This window comes from Schistocerca serialis, chromosome 4 (assembly GCF_023864345.2).
Source record: "Schistocerca serialis cubense isolate TAMUIC-IGC-003099 chromosome 4, iqSchSeri2.2, whole genome shotgun sequence".
NCBI lineage: Eukaryota > Metazoa > Arthropoda > Insecta > Orthoptera > Acrididae > Schistocerca > Schistocerca serialis.
Window position 1 is genome coordinate 348,610,730 of NC_064641.1, and position 16,065 is coordinate 348,626,794.

At 42.5% G+C, this 16,065-nt stretch overlaps 1 protein-coding gene across 1 annotated transcript in view; it reads left to right on the plus strand.

Moving 5' to 3' along the window:
- LOC126474451 (juvenile hormone esterase-like) overlaps nucleotides 1–14,355 on the plus strand; it is a 123,737-nt gene extending 109,382 nt beyond the window's left edge. Inside the window, exons 8-10 of the mRNA XM_050101923.1 lie at nucleotides 1,065–1,209; nucleotides 3,968–4,103; nucleotides 14,097–14,355. Coding sequence (XP_049957880.1) covers nucleotides 1,065–1,209; nucleotides 3,968–4,103; nucleotides 14,097–14,286 — 471 coding nt within the window. The 3' untranslated portion in view covers nucleotides 14,287–14,355. The remainder of the gene's footprint in view (nucleotides 1–1,064; nucleotides 1,210–3,967; nucleotides 4,104–14,096) is intronic.
- The last annotated feature ends 1,710 nt before the right edge of the window (nucleotides 14,356–16,065 follow it).

Here is a 16,065-nt window from a genome sequence, read left to right on the forward strand (position 1 = left end):
AATCAACCCTGTTTCTGCTTTAATTATTTTCCATGTTGCTTTACATTTGTTACTGGCATGAGAATTATAGTTGTCATTTGCTTTTTTCTTTGCATAAATGATAACTTTTCTGTAAAGCTTTTTTAATTTGACATATGAATGTGTATTTTGAGCAAGAATTGCCATAGCAAATTCTTAAAAATTCTTAAGTTGTTTAAGTAAGGTGTATACCAGTCAGTTACATTAATTTTCTGTTTTCTCCTTGCATTTAGTCGATTGTGTTAAATATTGAGGGGGCAATATTCATTAAAGACAGTGATAATGGTATCTAAATAATGAAAAGCATCACTTAAAGGCCTATTCTCCATTACAGTATTACACCAATCAATGGTCAGAAGTCTTTGTGTGAGGTTTGTTACATTTGATGGATTTGTGTGTCTCACTGTCTGGGGTTCTATTGGTTGAGTATGATTTCTTTTGAACGCTATTAATTTTAGGGGAAAATTCCATCATGGTCAGATCAGTGGTTTAACAACATTTAAGACTACCGCATCTTTGCCAATGTTTGATACGACATTGTGTAAACAGGCGTTCTGCCTGGTAGGCTTATAGTTAAAGCAATTGTAACTATATGATTTGAGGGTATGTAGCAATAATCTGCTTTTAGAATTTTGCGCCGCCACATCTATATTAATTCCACCAAATATTAAAATTTTATGATTCTTATATCTAAGTAAGTACATTAAGACATTACCTACATACTGGACAATAACTTTGGCACCAGTTTTGGAGACACAGTACATAGATACTACAACGATCTTGCTTTCGGTGAACTGAACGGCAGCAATTTCAATGTCTCCTCCATGCACTAAATCCTTAAGATCTATAACCTTAACTGTACGTCTGAGGTCACTTTTCATTAGTATTGACACTCCTCCATTTTCCATAACTGATCTAAGCTAAATGGTATTTGTAATAAGCAGTTAGTAATAAGTAGTTTCTACATGTACTACTATTCAGAACAATTTATAAATAATATCTTGTTCAATTTGAAGCAAACTTATGTGTCTTAACTTTTTTAACAGCTGTACTCAGATGTCATGTTTATTTGGGGAAGTGACGAGGCAGTCCGACGTTACAGAAACATGGCCTCTGTCTTCTATTATTATTTTACCTACAGAGGAAAGTACAGGGCAGCAGATCCATATCGAAAAATTGACTTTGATTTCGGTAAGATAAAACGTTTAGTGCTTTCATGTGTTGTTATATTGACTTCTTGCAGTAGAACACTAGAGCACGTGTTCTCCCTTACGCTTCATTCAATTAAACAGTAATAGATTATCACCATACTGAAGCTCTCGGATATATTTTGGAAGAGCATAATTTGTATAAGCGATTGGTATGAAAGTAAATGAATTTCAAGCCGCCTGAGTGTGTATTCAGCTGCTCACTCAGTCACGTAACACTCATTTGGCCTCACATGATAAGTGAATCACTACCTATACTTTTCCACCATATTAAATCCCAAGTTTGACGAAAGCGGACACCAGCGTGAACGTGACTGGGGGCACACAAATAGTATTCCGATACAGTCGGTGGCTGTTATCTTCGAGACCTCTCATACCAGCTGACACGTCAGCCCTTCTAGTACACTCCTGGAAATGGAAAAAAGAACACATTGACACCGGTGTGTCAGACCCACCATACTTGCTCCGGACACTGCGAGAGGGCTGTACAACCAATGATCACATGCACGGCACAGCGGACACACCAGGAACCGCGGTGTTGGCCGTCGAATGGCGCTAGCTGCGCAGCATTTGTGCACCGCCGCCGTCAGTGTCAGCCAGTTTGCCGTGGCATACGGAGCTCCATCGCAGTCTTTAACACTGGTAGCATGCCGCGACAGCGTGGACGTGAACCGTATGTGCAGTTGACGGACTTTGAGCAAGGGCGTATAGTGGGCATGCGGGAGGCCGGGTGGACGTACCGCCGAATTGCTCAACACGTGGGGCGTGAGGTCTCCACAGTACATCGATGTTGTCGCCAGTGGTCGGCGGAAGGTGCACGTGCCCGTCGACCTGGGACAGGACCGCAGCGACGCACGGATGCACGCCAAGACCGTAGGATCCTACGCAGTGCCGTAGGGGACCGCACCGCCACTTCCCAGCGAATTAGGGACACTGTTGCTCCTGGGGTATCGGCGAGGACCATTCGCAACCGTCTCCATGAAGCTGGGCTACGGTCCCGCACACCGTTAGGCCGTCTTCCGCTCACGCCCCAACATCGTGCAGCCCGCCTCCAGTGGTGTCGCGACAGGCGTGAATGGAGGGACGAATGGAGACGTGTCGTCTTCAGCGATGAGAGTCGCTTCTGCCTTGGTGCCAATGATGGTCGTATGCGTGTTTGGCGCCGTGCAGGTGAGCGCCACAATCAGGACTGCATACGACCGAGGCACACAGGGCCAACACCCGGCATCATGGTGTGGGGAGCGATCTCCTACACTGGCCGTACACCACTGGTGATCGTCGAGGGGACACTGAATAGTGCACGGTACATCCAAACCGTCATCGAACCCATCGTTCTACCATTCCTAGACCGGCAAGGGAACTTGCTGTTCCAACAGGACAATGCACGTCCGCATGTATCCCGTGCCACCCAACGTGCTCTAGAAGGTGTAAGTCAACTACCCTGGCCAGCAAGATCTCCGGATCTGTCCCCCATTGAGCATGTTTGGGACTGGATGAAGCGTCGTCTCACGCGGTCTGCACGTCCAGCACGAACGCTGGTCCAACTGAGGCGCCAGGTGGAAATGGCATGGCAAGCCGTTCCACAGGACTACATCCAGCATCTCTACGATCGTCTCCATGGGAGAATAGCAGCCTGCATTGCTGCGAAAGGTGGATATACACTGTACTAGTGCCGACATTGTGCATGCTCTGTTGCCTGTGTCTATGTGCCTGTGGTTCTGTCAGTGTGATCATGTGATGTATCTGACCCCAGGAATGTGTCAATAAAGTTTTCCCTTCCTGGGACAATGAATTCACGGTGTTCTTATTTCAATTTCCAGGAGTGTATATCTAACGCTTTCTGATTCAGTACTTTTGTTTGTATTTCTCAGTAGATGTTCTTCTTTATCTACAACTGACTAGATATAAATTGGACGACAGCTGAAAAACGAAAACTTAACTACTACTTGAACAGCTGAAAAGTGTCAAAATACGATAAGAGTTGACTACATTAACTCCTAAAACGTGAAAGTGATTCGAAATGATTAACAAAATGGTTCACAGTTATTTCATTGAGTGTGAGATACTTCTAGTTAATCGAGATATTTACACATTAATGCAGGGAAATACCGATTAACTTTCAAGTGAAAGTGTTAGTGTCCTTTGGTGTGGCCCAAGTGTCCAAAGTGCTCTTGTTACTATACGGAATCCTTGAATTACGTGCAGTTCGCGTATTTGTTTCGAAGCTTACCAATAACTACGACAGATAATGAATCGATGACTTGTTAATAATTTAGCAGTAAAAATGGACTACAGAAAGTAAAGGTCCAACATTTTGTAACTGTGGTTTTACCCGTAAATCGGCTGGGAAACATAACGCAGCGAAAAATCTCACGAAGGATGAAAAGAAGTTTTTGATTTTTTTGTAAAAAAATTGAAATTTGCACCAGGACACCAATTCCAGAAATGGATGTACGCTTACAACATTTATATCAACTACTTCATACAAAATAGTAGCAGACAACTGAAGTAGGGTCATATTTTCCACACGTGAACGACTCAATAACTCAACTTTTCACAGGGCGCAACACAGAGACAGAATTTCCGACGTAACTGATAGCCTTCCCCGCTGCACGGTTTCATGTATTATATCCACGTACGTTCAGTTCCATTCATACTGGTCGCTCGTACAAATTCCTCTTGTGTGAAAGTGTTTCGCTTCATAGAACTATGGCTGTCAGTTTTTTAACGCTTTCTTGTAGGTGCTGGACACACAGACGAACTGTTCTACTTATTTCCGAAAAACCCGTTCTACCCAGAAAATTATGAGTTACCAGACGAAGACAGGAAGATCGTTGATACGTTGACTAAGTTGTGGACCAATTTCGCTAAAACTGGGTAAGTACATCTCTCAAAGAATTAAAATAAACTATCGATTTATTTGCTCTAATTGCCTGTGAGCTAAATGCCAAGAAATTGCGCCATCGTGAGTAGAGTTACAAATTTTATTCTGAGGAAGATAAATAGAATAAACACACATATACGCGAGAATTTTGTGTAGCGCGTACTCTTGTTTGTTGGTCTTAATGTACCTGACAGCGGCGCTGACCGATCTTGAAGTAAAGCAAGCTTTGGACAGTTACTGGCTACCGTCTTTGCTAGCGGAAACCCGCGGACGGTGGAGATACCAAGTTTCCTCACGTGGCCTCCTCTCTCGTGCTAACGACCTGCTTGAAGTCTACATCTAGATCTACATTTATACTCCGCAAGCCACCCAACGGTGTGTGGCGGAGGGCACTTTAGGTGCCACTGTTATTACCTCCCTTTCCTGTTCCAGTCGCGTATGGTTCGCGGGAAGAACGACTGCCGGAAAGCCTCCGTGCACCCTCGAATCTCTCTAATTTTACATTCGTGATCTCCTCTGGAGGTTTAAGTAGGGGAAAGCAATATATTCGATACCTCATCCAGAAACGCACACTCTCGAAACCTTTACACCAACCTATACTGCGATTCAGAGCGCCTCTCTTGCAGAGTCTACCATTTGAATTTGCTAAACATCTCCGTAACGCTATCATGCTTACCAAATAACCCTGTCATCTCCTCTATCTCCTCCGTCAACCCGATCTGGTATGGATCCCACACTGATGAGCAATACTCAAGTATAGGTCGAACGAGTGTTTTGTGAACCACCTCCTTTGTTGATGGACTACTTTTTCTAAGGACTCTTCAAATGAATTTCAATCTGGCACCCGCCTTACCAACAGTTAATTTTATATGATCATTCCACTTCAAATCGTTCCGTACGCATACTCCCAAATATTTTACAGAAGTAACTGCTACCACTGTTTGTTCCGCTATCATATAATCATACAATAAAGGATCCTTCTTTCTATGTATTCGCAATACATTACATTTGTCTATGTTAAGGGTCAGTTGCCACTCCCTGCACCAAGTGCCTATCCGCTGAAGTTCTTCCTGCATTTCGCTGCAATTTTCTAATGCCACAACTTCTCTGTAGACTACAGCACCATCCGCGAAAAGCCACATGGAACTTCCGACACTATCTACTAGGTCATTTATATATATTGTGAAAAGCAATGGTCCCATAACACTCTGAAACCGATAATAGTCGCTAACGGGCAAAAATTCTAACAATCAAGGAAGTCAGGAGCCACTAGGATCGGGCGAGGAAGCAGGGCCAAGTGCTGGTAGAAGTAACACAACACCTTACTTCTAATGCATTTATTAACGCTAAAATACAATATACAATCTGCCAAGATAATGAATATAGGGAGAATCAAGCCTTAAGAAACTAGTTTATGAACAATTTAACATTGTACCACGCAACATAGTACTGCGTATGCCTTAAGGGCTGCAATCGCAAAAAAAGCCTGAAGGGCCAATTTAGCAAGAATACATATAACGTGTTCAGCCTGAAGGGCTAGTAAGTTTGCAAACCAAAATTCACTTCACTTCAAAATTTAAGATATAAAAGGCCAATACCACAGACAATGAAAATATTCAAATATAAACGTATGAACAGAAGGTTTGAGCCTGAAGGGCTCCGAAATAGTTAGACTTTAGTTAAAGAGCAGATTTTCCAACAGTTTAGGCAAGGCTGTGTGGAACAATAAAGAGGCCTGAAGGGCCGTGCAACTTCCAAGTAAGGGACCTGAAGGGCCAGATTAACAAGGTAAGAAAATCTTAAAATATCAACTGGAAAATAAGTGCTTAATAACAACTCAACCTTAAGGGCCAGATAATACATGAAATTAGTCAAACAAATTCTGCAATAAGTAAGTAATTGCCAGGAATTTATCAGTAAGCCAGCCTTAAGGGCCCCAGTACACTAACAAGGGAGGTTAAGTCTTAAAACTTGATTTCAAAGCCTTAAGGGCTTTAGAGCTTCCAAAAGAGGGGCCTGAAGGGCCAATTCATCAAGGTACTTAATAAACAGTTCAGCCTGAAGGGCCGGCCGGTGTTTAAGTTTAGGCAAATTCTCAAAAATAGAAAGCAAATCAACAAATTTATCAGCAATCGAGCCTTAAGGGCCACAGTACATTTAGAATCCACATTAAGCATTAAGAACTGTCATACAGTGAAGCAAATTCCGAAAACTTAGCAACCTTAAATAAATCAATTGATACTGTTGTTGTTGTGGTCTTCAGTCCAGAGACTTGTTTGATGCAACTCTCCATGCTAATCTATCCTGCGGAAGCTCCATCTCCCAGTACCTATTGCAACCTACATCCTTCTGAATCTGCTTAGTGTATTCATCTCTTGGTCTCCCTCTACGACTTTTACCCTCCACGCTGCCCTCCAATGCTAAATTTGTGATCCCTTGATGCCTCAGGACATGTCCTACCAACCAATCCCTTCTTCTAGTCAAGTTGTGGAACAAACTTCTCTTCTCCCCAACCCTATTCAATACCTTATTAGTTACGTGATCTACCCACCTAATCTTCAACATTCTTCTACAGCACCACATTTCGAAAGCTTCTATTCTCTTCTTGTCCAAACTATTTATTGTCCATATTTCACTTCCATACATGGCCACACTCCATACAAATACTTACAGAAACGACTTCCTGACACTTAAATCTATACTCGATGTTAACAAATTTATCCTCTTCAGAAACGATTTCCTTGCCATTGCCAGTCTACATTTTATATCCTCTCTACTTCGATCATCATCAGTTATTTTGCTCCCCAAATATCAAAACACCTTTACTACTTTAAGTGTCATTTCCTAATCTAATTCCCTCAGCATCAGCCGATTTAATTCGACTCCATTCCGTTATCATTGTTTTGCTTTTGTTGACGTTCATATTATATCCTCCTTTCAAGACACTGTCCATTCCGTTCAACTGCTCTTCCAAGTCCTTTGCTGTCTCTGACAGAATTACAATGTCATTGGCGAACCTCAAAGTTTTTATTTCTTCTCCCTGGATTTTAATACCTACTCCAAACTTTTCTTTTGATTTCTTTACTGCTTGCTCAATATACAGATTGAATAACATCTGGGAGAGGCTACAACCCTGATCTTCCCCGAGGTCGGCTTCTACCAGTTTTTCCATTCCTCCGTAAAGAATTCGCGTTAGTATTTTGCAGCTGTGACTTATTAAACTAATAGTTCGGTAATTTTCACATCTGTCAACACGTGCTTTCTTTGGGATTGTAATTATTATATTCTTCTTGAAGTCTGATGGTATTTCGCCTGTCTCATACATCTTGCTCACTAGATGGTAGAGTTTAGTCAGTACTGGTTCTCCCAAGGCCGTCAGTAGTACTAATTGAATGTTGTTTACTACCGGGGCCTTGTTTCGACTTAGGTCTTTCAGTGCTATGTCAAACTCTTAACGCAGTATCATATCATCCATTTCATCATCTACATGCTCTTCCATTTCCATAATATTGTCCTCAGGAACATTGCCCCTGTATAGACCCTCTATATACTCCTTCCATCTTTCTGCTTTCCCTTCTTTGCTTACAAATGGGTTTCTATCTGAGCTCTTGATATTCATGCAAGTGGTTCTCTTTTCTCCAAAGGTCTCTTTAATTTTCCTGTAGGCAGTTTCTATCTTACCCCTCGTGAGATAAGCCTCTACATCCTTACATTTGTCCTCTAGCCATCCCTGCTTAGCCATTTTACTCATCCTGTCGATCTCATTTTTGTGACGTTTGTATTCCTTTTTGCCTGCTTCATTTACTGCATTTTTATATTTTCTCCTTTCATCAATTAAATTCAATATTTCTTCTGTTACCCAAGAATTTCTACTAGCCCTCACCTTTTTACCTATTTGATCCTCTGCTGCCTTCACTATTGCATCCCTCAAAGCTACCCATTCTTCTACTACTGTATTTCTTTCCCCCATTCCTGTCAATTGTCCCCTTATGATATCCCCGAAACTCTGTACAACCTATGGTTTAGTCAGTTTATCCAGGTCCCATCTCGTTAAATTCCCACCTTTTTGCAGTTTCTTCAGTTTTAATCTACAGCTCATAACCAATAGATTGTGATCAGAGTCCACATCTGCCCCGAGAAATGTCTTACAATTTAAAACCTGGATCCTAAATCTATGTCTTACCATTATATAATCTATCTGATACCTTTTAGTATCTCCATGGTTCTTCCATGTATACAACCTTCTTTCATGATTCTTGAACCAAGTGTTAGCTATGATTAAGTTATATTCTGCACAAAATTCTACCAGGCGGCTTCCTCTTTCATTTCTTAGCCCCAGTCCATATTCACCTACTATGTTTTCTTCTCTCCCTTTTCCTACTGTCGAATTCCAGTCACCCATGACTTAAATTCTTTTATCTGGTCGTACATTTCTTCAATTTCTTCGTCATCTGCAGAGCTAGTTGGCATATAAACTTTTACTACTGTAGTAGGCATGGGCTTCGTGTGTATCTTGGCCACTATAATACTATGCTGTTTGTAGTAGCTTACCCGCACTCCTATTTTTTTATTCATTATTAATCCAACTCCTGCATTACCCCTATTTGATTTTGTATTTATAACCTTGTATTCACCTGACCAGAAGTCTTGTTCCTCCTGCCACTTAACTTCACTAATTCCCACTATAACTTTAACCTATCCATTTCCCTTTTTAAATTTTCTAACCTACCAGCCCGATTAAGGGATCTGACATTCCACGCCCCGATCTGTAGAATTCCAGTTTTCTTTCTCCTGATAACGACGTCCTGTTGAGTAGTTCCCACCCGGAGATCCGAATGGGGGATTATTTTACCTCCGGAATATGTTACCCAAGAGGACGCCATCATTTAACCATTCAGTAAAGCTGCATGCCCTCGGGAAAAAGTACGGCTGTAGTTTCCCCTTGCTTTCAGCCGTTCGCAGTACCACAACAGCAAGGCCGTTTTGGTTAATGTTACAAGGCCAGATCAGTCAATCATCCAGACTGTTGCCCCTGAAATTACTGAAAAGGCTGCTGCCCCTCTTCAGGAACCACGCGTTTGTCTGGCTTCTCAACAGATACCCCTCCGTTGTGGTTGCACCTACGGTACGGCCATGTGTATCGCTGAGGCATGCAAGCCTCCCCACCAACGGCAAGGTCCATGGTTCATGGGGGGAGGCAATTGATACTATCCAGCTTAAAACCTAGGGCAACAATACATGCATATACTTCTAAAAGTACTTGCATAAAATCTAAATTTAAAACTGCAAACAATCGCACACCAACATGGCCAGTAAATTTACAAAAGTTTAACCACAGTTGCTGAGTATGAAATACAAGCTGCTGCATGGCTACCAATCAGTCATCGTGCCCCAATATCATCTTTAGGTAGTACGAAACAGGAAAAATACAAGGCGAGCCTCAAAGAGGAATTAAATGATGCCCTTCAATTACAAATCATTAAACCGCAGCTAAAGCTGCCACATTTCACAAACTGGCGTAAAAACCACCAGCTCAATCGACACAATTCATATAGGCAAACATACATATAAAATTCTCTAACCCTGTAAAATTTTCAGTCTAAAAGGGAACTCATAATAACATACGGTATTAGAACAATCTTTAAGATAAACACATGCACCAACAACTTTTAAGGTGTGCACAGCCACGTACTTCCCAAATTTCTTTTCTTTCTCTCACATACATAGAACACTTAAGCTTGGAACTGACTACCAAATTGGTCACAAGAATCAATAAATAGCCACCAACACAGCAGTACCTAATTAGTGTGACATGACAGGGCAACAGTTCACATTCACAGCCTTTGATTCAACACGTTCTACTACCCTTGTTGTACAGCATCGACCATGCCCGGAGTGCCTACTGCAAATTTTAACCAAGCAATTCACGCTCACGTCTACGCCTAACCGAGGAACCAGCCCAGCAGTACAAGAACAACCTACACATTCGAAGTCAAACTCCACAAACGCAGTGCAGAACTAACATTCAGCCTTTTCCTTCATAGGTTCAGAACCGACGAGCTAAACCGGTTGACGGAAAACACTCAATATCGGCGGCAGCAACATAAAGTAAGTCGCAAACACGACCCTAATATAAGGCAATAGCAAGTCAAAAGCACAACGGTAATAGCGAAATATACTGAACTTCAGTCCCGGAGGAAAACCTGCCACCCTCAGTGCTCAAAACATTCACGGAGCAACCGTCCTCGGCGACTCCCACTATTCTCCAGAACAGCGACATCACAGCTCCTTATTTCAATTCTCTTCCGACAAGAACAAGCATAATCGGAGCTAACGGCTTTTCCAAGTCCGACACGCTATGCCGTAGAACCTCACGGTGGAATGAGCCGGCCGACACCACACAAACCACCGCAAGTAAGACAAACAAGCACTTCCGGAGTCGATGGCGTACTGCCACGCTTCACCACTCAGTCACTCCACTCCACCGACCTAGAGGGCGGGGCATGAGACGAGTAGATCAGACGGCGCTGCCACCCGGAAAAGCGCCGGCGGGAAGCCAAGGCGTAACTAGGGCGCGTGTGTAAGCGAGACGGACAGAAGCACGTCTCACGCTCCCCTGTGGCACGCCAGAGGTTACTTTAACGTCTGTACACATCCCTCCATTGAGAACAACATGCTAAAAACTCTTCAATCCAGCCACACAGCTGGTCTGATATTCAGTAGGCTCTTACTTTGTTTATCAGGCGACAGTGCGGGACTGCATCGAACGCCTTCCGGAAGTCACGGAAAATGGCATCTACATGGGAGCCTGTATCTAATATTTTCTGGGCCTCATGAACAAATAAAGCGAGTTGGGTCTCACACGATCGCTGTTTCCGGAATCCATGTTGATTCCTACAGAGTAGATTCCGGGTTTCCAGAAATGACATGATATTCGAGCAAAAAACATATTCTAAAATTCTATAACAGATCGATGTCAGATATATAGGCTTATAATTTTGCGCATCTGCTCGACGACCCTTCTTGAAGACTGGGACTAACTGTGCTCTTTTGCAATCATTTGGAACCTTCCGTTCCTCTAGAGACTTGCGGACACGGCATTTAGAAGGGAGGCAAGTTCTTTCGCGTACTTTGTGTAGAATCGAAATGGTATCACGTCAGATCCAGTGGACTTTCCTCTGTTGAGTGATTTCAGTTGCTTTTCTATTCCTTGGACACTTATTTCGATGTCGGCCATTTTTTCGTTCGTGCGAGGATTTAGAGAAGCAACTTGGGATTTTCTGTCAAGTCGATACATAGAATTTTACTTTCGAATTCACTGGGCGCTTCACCCATAGCCCTCCTTACGGAACTTTGACATCGTTTAGCTTCTGTTTGTCTGAGAGGTTTTGGCTGCGTTTAAATTTGCAGTGAAGCTCTTTTTGCTCTCGGAGTAGTTTCCTAACTTTGTTGTTGAACCACGGTGGGTTTTTCCCGTCCCTCACAGTTTTACTCGGTACGTACCTGTCTAAAACGCATTTTACGATTGCCTTAAACTTTTCCCATAAACACTCAACATTGTCAGTGTCGGAACAGAAATTTTAGTTTTGATCTGTTAGGTAGTCTGAAATCTGCCTCCTGTTACTCTTGCTAAACAGATAAACCTTACTCCCTTTTTTATATTTCTATTTACTTCCATATTCAGGGATGCTGCAACGGCCTTATGATCACTGATTTCCTGTTCTGCGCTTACACAGTCGAAAATTTCTGGCCTATTTGTTAACAGTAGGTCCAAGATGTTATCTCCAAGAGTCAGTTCACAGTCGAAAAGTTCGGGTCTATTTGTTAACAGTAGGTCCAAGATGTTATCTCCAAGAGTCAGTTCTCTGTTTAATTGCTCGAGGTAAATTTCGGATAGTGTACTCAGTATAAAGTCACTCGATGCTCTGTCCCTACCAGCCATCCTAAACATCTGAGTGTCCCAGTCTATATCTGGTAAATTCAAATCTCCACCTAAGACTATAACATGCTGAGGAAATTTATGTGAAATGTATTCCAGATTTTCTCTCAGTTGTTCTGCCATTAATACTGCTGAGTCGGCAGGCACTGGTGGGGCGCCCATATTGTCCCACTAAGCAACTGCGATTCAGCGTAGATCCCTCAGCGTGGTTGGTGGGTCACGTCATCCATAAACAGCACTTTTCAATCCATCCCAGGCATGTTCGATAGCGTTCATGTCTGGAAAACATGCTGGTGACTCTAGTCGAGCAATATCATTACCCTGAAGGAAGCCATTCACATGATGTGCACGCTGGGGGCGCGAACTGTCGTCCAAGAAGATGAATGCCTCACCAACATGCTGCTAACATGGTTGCACTATCGGATGGAGGATGGCATTCACGTTTCGTACAACTGTTACGGTGCCTTCCATGACCACCAACGGCGTACGTCAGCCCCAGACAATGCCACCCTAAAACAGCAGGGAACCTCCACCTTGCTGCACTCGCTGGACAGTGTGACTAAAGCGTTCAGCCTGACCGGCTTGCCTCCAAACACATCTCCAACGATTGTTTAGTTGAAGGCATATGTGACATCGCTGAAGAGGACATGATGCCAATCCTGAGCGATCCATTCGGCATGTTGTTGGGCCCATCTGTACCGCGCTGCATAGTGTCATGGTTGCAAAGATTGACATCGCCATGGACGTCGGGAATGATGATGCGCATCGTGCAGTCTATTGCGCACAGTTTGAGTCGTAACACGGCGTCCTGTGTTTGCACAAAAAGCATTATTCAACATAGTGGCGTTGCTGTCAGGGTTCCTCCGAGCCATAATCCGTGGGTAGCGGTCATCTACTGTAGTAGTAACCCTTGGGCGGCCTGCGCGAGGCATGTCATCGACAGTTTCTGTCTCTCTGTATCTCCTCCATGTCCGAACTACATCGCTTTGGTTCATTTCGAGACGCCGGGACGCTTCCCTTGTTGAGAGCCCTTCCTGGCACAAAGTACAAGTAACTATGCGGACACGATCGAACCGCGATGTTGACCATCTAGGCACTGTTGAACTACAGACAACCCGAGCCGTGTACCTCCTTCCCGGTGAATGACTGGAACTGATCGGCTGTCGGACCTCATCCGTCTAATAGGCGCTGCTCATGCATGGTTGTTTACATCTTTGGGCACATTTAGTGACATCTCTGAACAGTCAAAGGGAGTATGTCTGTGATACAATATCCACAGTCAACAACCATCTTCAGAAGTTCTGGGAACCGGGGTGGTGTAAACCTTTTTTTATGTGTGTATAAAGTCTACAATAGTTCAGAACTCTATATATAACCAACTGGTCAGTACCATATAGTCCACTTTTTCGATATCAACTGTGGTTGCAGCCTAGTGCATTCTTCATGTGGTTCATAAGAAAAGTACATCCCAAACTACCCAACATGAAGAAGTAGGAGTTTTCTTCTTATGAGTCTTTACCAAATTTTTATGAATGTCTGTTGGGAATGAATTATGGAAACCAAAAAATTGTATGACGAAAGAGTATTCAAGTTCATCTGAACACACACAAGCAGTGCGACTGCTTTATTATTTGTTATCACATATTATTTATTATTATTTTAGTGCAGTTCATTTTTACCTAAAATTTCTTATTAGTCTAATATTCGAAACACAGAAGCTATTTGACGTTTAAGTATTTTGTGGAATTAGTATTAAATACATCACTGCCTGCGACGGTTGTGAAAATACTGAGTCTTATGAACCTAATTCCTTGTGAATCACTTTAACCGGTGGAAATGCATTCACTCCCTTGAGAATTTACTCTATACGGCAACGCCTGCTTGTTCTAAGACACGATAGTGGTACCTTAAGGTCTTCTTCTTATGAGGGTGGTCTTTCTAGGAGACAAAAATACATTTATGGTGGTCGAGCAAACCGTTTCCACCAATATTACACATAAACCCTCCCATTTTGGTGTTTTTCTTAGTGACTTTGTTGGTTTTTCAGGAATCCAACTCCAGATGGTGAGTCTGTAACGTGGCCGAAAGTTGCGTCTGATGATGAACCGGAGTACTTCGAAATCGGTAAAGAACTAAAAGCAAAGAGGGGTTTCGCCAAGGAGCGTATGGAATTCTGGCGATCTGTGACTCCTTTATGGGATTTTGGAACTGGTAAAGCCCTTAGGGACGAACTTTAGTTGCCAGAAGCTGAAATTTCTTATTGTATTTACTATAGAACGTAATAAAATTTATAAATTATTGTTTAATTTATTGTAGCATGAATTATTGATAATTTGAGTTTACATTTTGTGCACTTAGATTTCCTTTCCAAGAGCGTTTGCATCACAACTATTAAGGGGTTGACTTATTTACATGACCACATTACACATAACAGTGCCAGAAGGTTTTTTTCTATCACAAAAAAAAGAAAAGTACTTTCCTACTTTGTAGACCGTCACTCAGAGGCAGAGTTATTACAGTGTTGCTAGGAAAACGAACAAACGTATGAAAGAGTGTGCATCAATTTTCTGCGCTGGTGGGGCGAAAGAGCCATAGTTTCTATTTTTTTCTTTTTTTTTTGTCATCAGTCTACTGACTGGTTTGATGCGGCCCGCCACAAACTCCTTTCCTGTGCTAACCTCTTCATCTCAGAGTAGCACTTGCAACCTACGTCCTCAATAATTTGCTTGACGTATTCCAATCTCTGTCTCCCTCTACAGTTTTTGCCCTCTACAGCTCCCTCTAGTACCATGGAAGTCATTCCCTCATGTCTTAGCAGATGTCCTATCATCCTGTCCCTTCTCCTTATCAGTGTTTTCCACATATTCCTTTCCTCTCCGATTCTGCATAGAACAAACTCATTCCTTACCTTATCAGTCCACCTAATTTTCAACATTCGTCTATAGCACCACACCTCAAATGCTTCGATTCTCTTCTGTTCCGGTTTTCCTACAGTCCATGTTTCACTACCATACAATGCTGTACTCCAGACGTACATCCTCAGAAATTTCTTCCTCAAATTAAGGCCGGTATTTGATATTAGTAGACTTCTTTTGGCCAGAAATGCCTTTTTTGCCATACCGAGTCTGCTTTTGATGTCCTCCTTGCTCCGTCCGTCATTGGTTATTTTACTGCCTAGGTGGCACAATTCCTTAACTTCATTGACTTCGTGACCATCAATCCTGATGTTAAGTTTGTCGCTGTTCTCATTTCTACTACATCTCATTACCTTCGTCTCTTTCTCCGATTTACTCTCAAACCATACTGTGTACTCTTTAGACTGTTCATTCCGTTCAGCAGATCATTTAATTCTCCTTCACTTTCACTCAGGATAGCAATGTCATCAGCGAATCGTATCATTGATATCCTTTCACCTTGTATTTTAATTCCACTCGTGAACCTTTCTTTTATTTCCATCATTGCTTACTCGATGTACAGATTGAAGAGTAGGGGCGAAAGGCTACAGCCTTGTCTTACACCCTTCTTAATACGAGCACTTCGTTCTTGATCGTCCACTCTTATTATTCCCTCTTGGTTGTTGTACGTATTGTATATGACCCGTCTCTCGCTATAGCTTACCCCTACTTTTTTCAGAATCTCGAACAGCTTGCACCATTTTCTGTTGTCGAACGCTTTTTCCAGGTCGACAAATCCTATGAAAGTGTCTTGATTTTTCTTTAGCCTCGCTTCCATTATTAGCCGTAACGTCAGAATTGCCTCTCTCGTCCCTTTACTTTTCCTAAAGCCAAACTGATCGTCACCTAGCGCATTCTCAATTTTCTTTTCCATTCTTCTGTATATTATTCTTGTATGCAGCTTCGATGCATGAGCTGTTAAGCTGATTGTGCGATAATTCTCGCACTTGTCAGCTCTTGCCGTCTTCGGAATTGTGTTGATGATGCTTTTCCGAAAGTCAGATGGTATATCGCCAGACTCATATATGCTACACACAAATGTGAATAGTCGTTTTGTTGTCA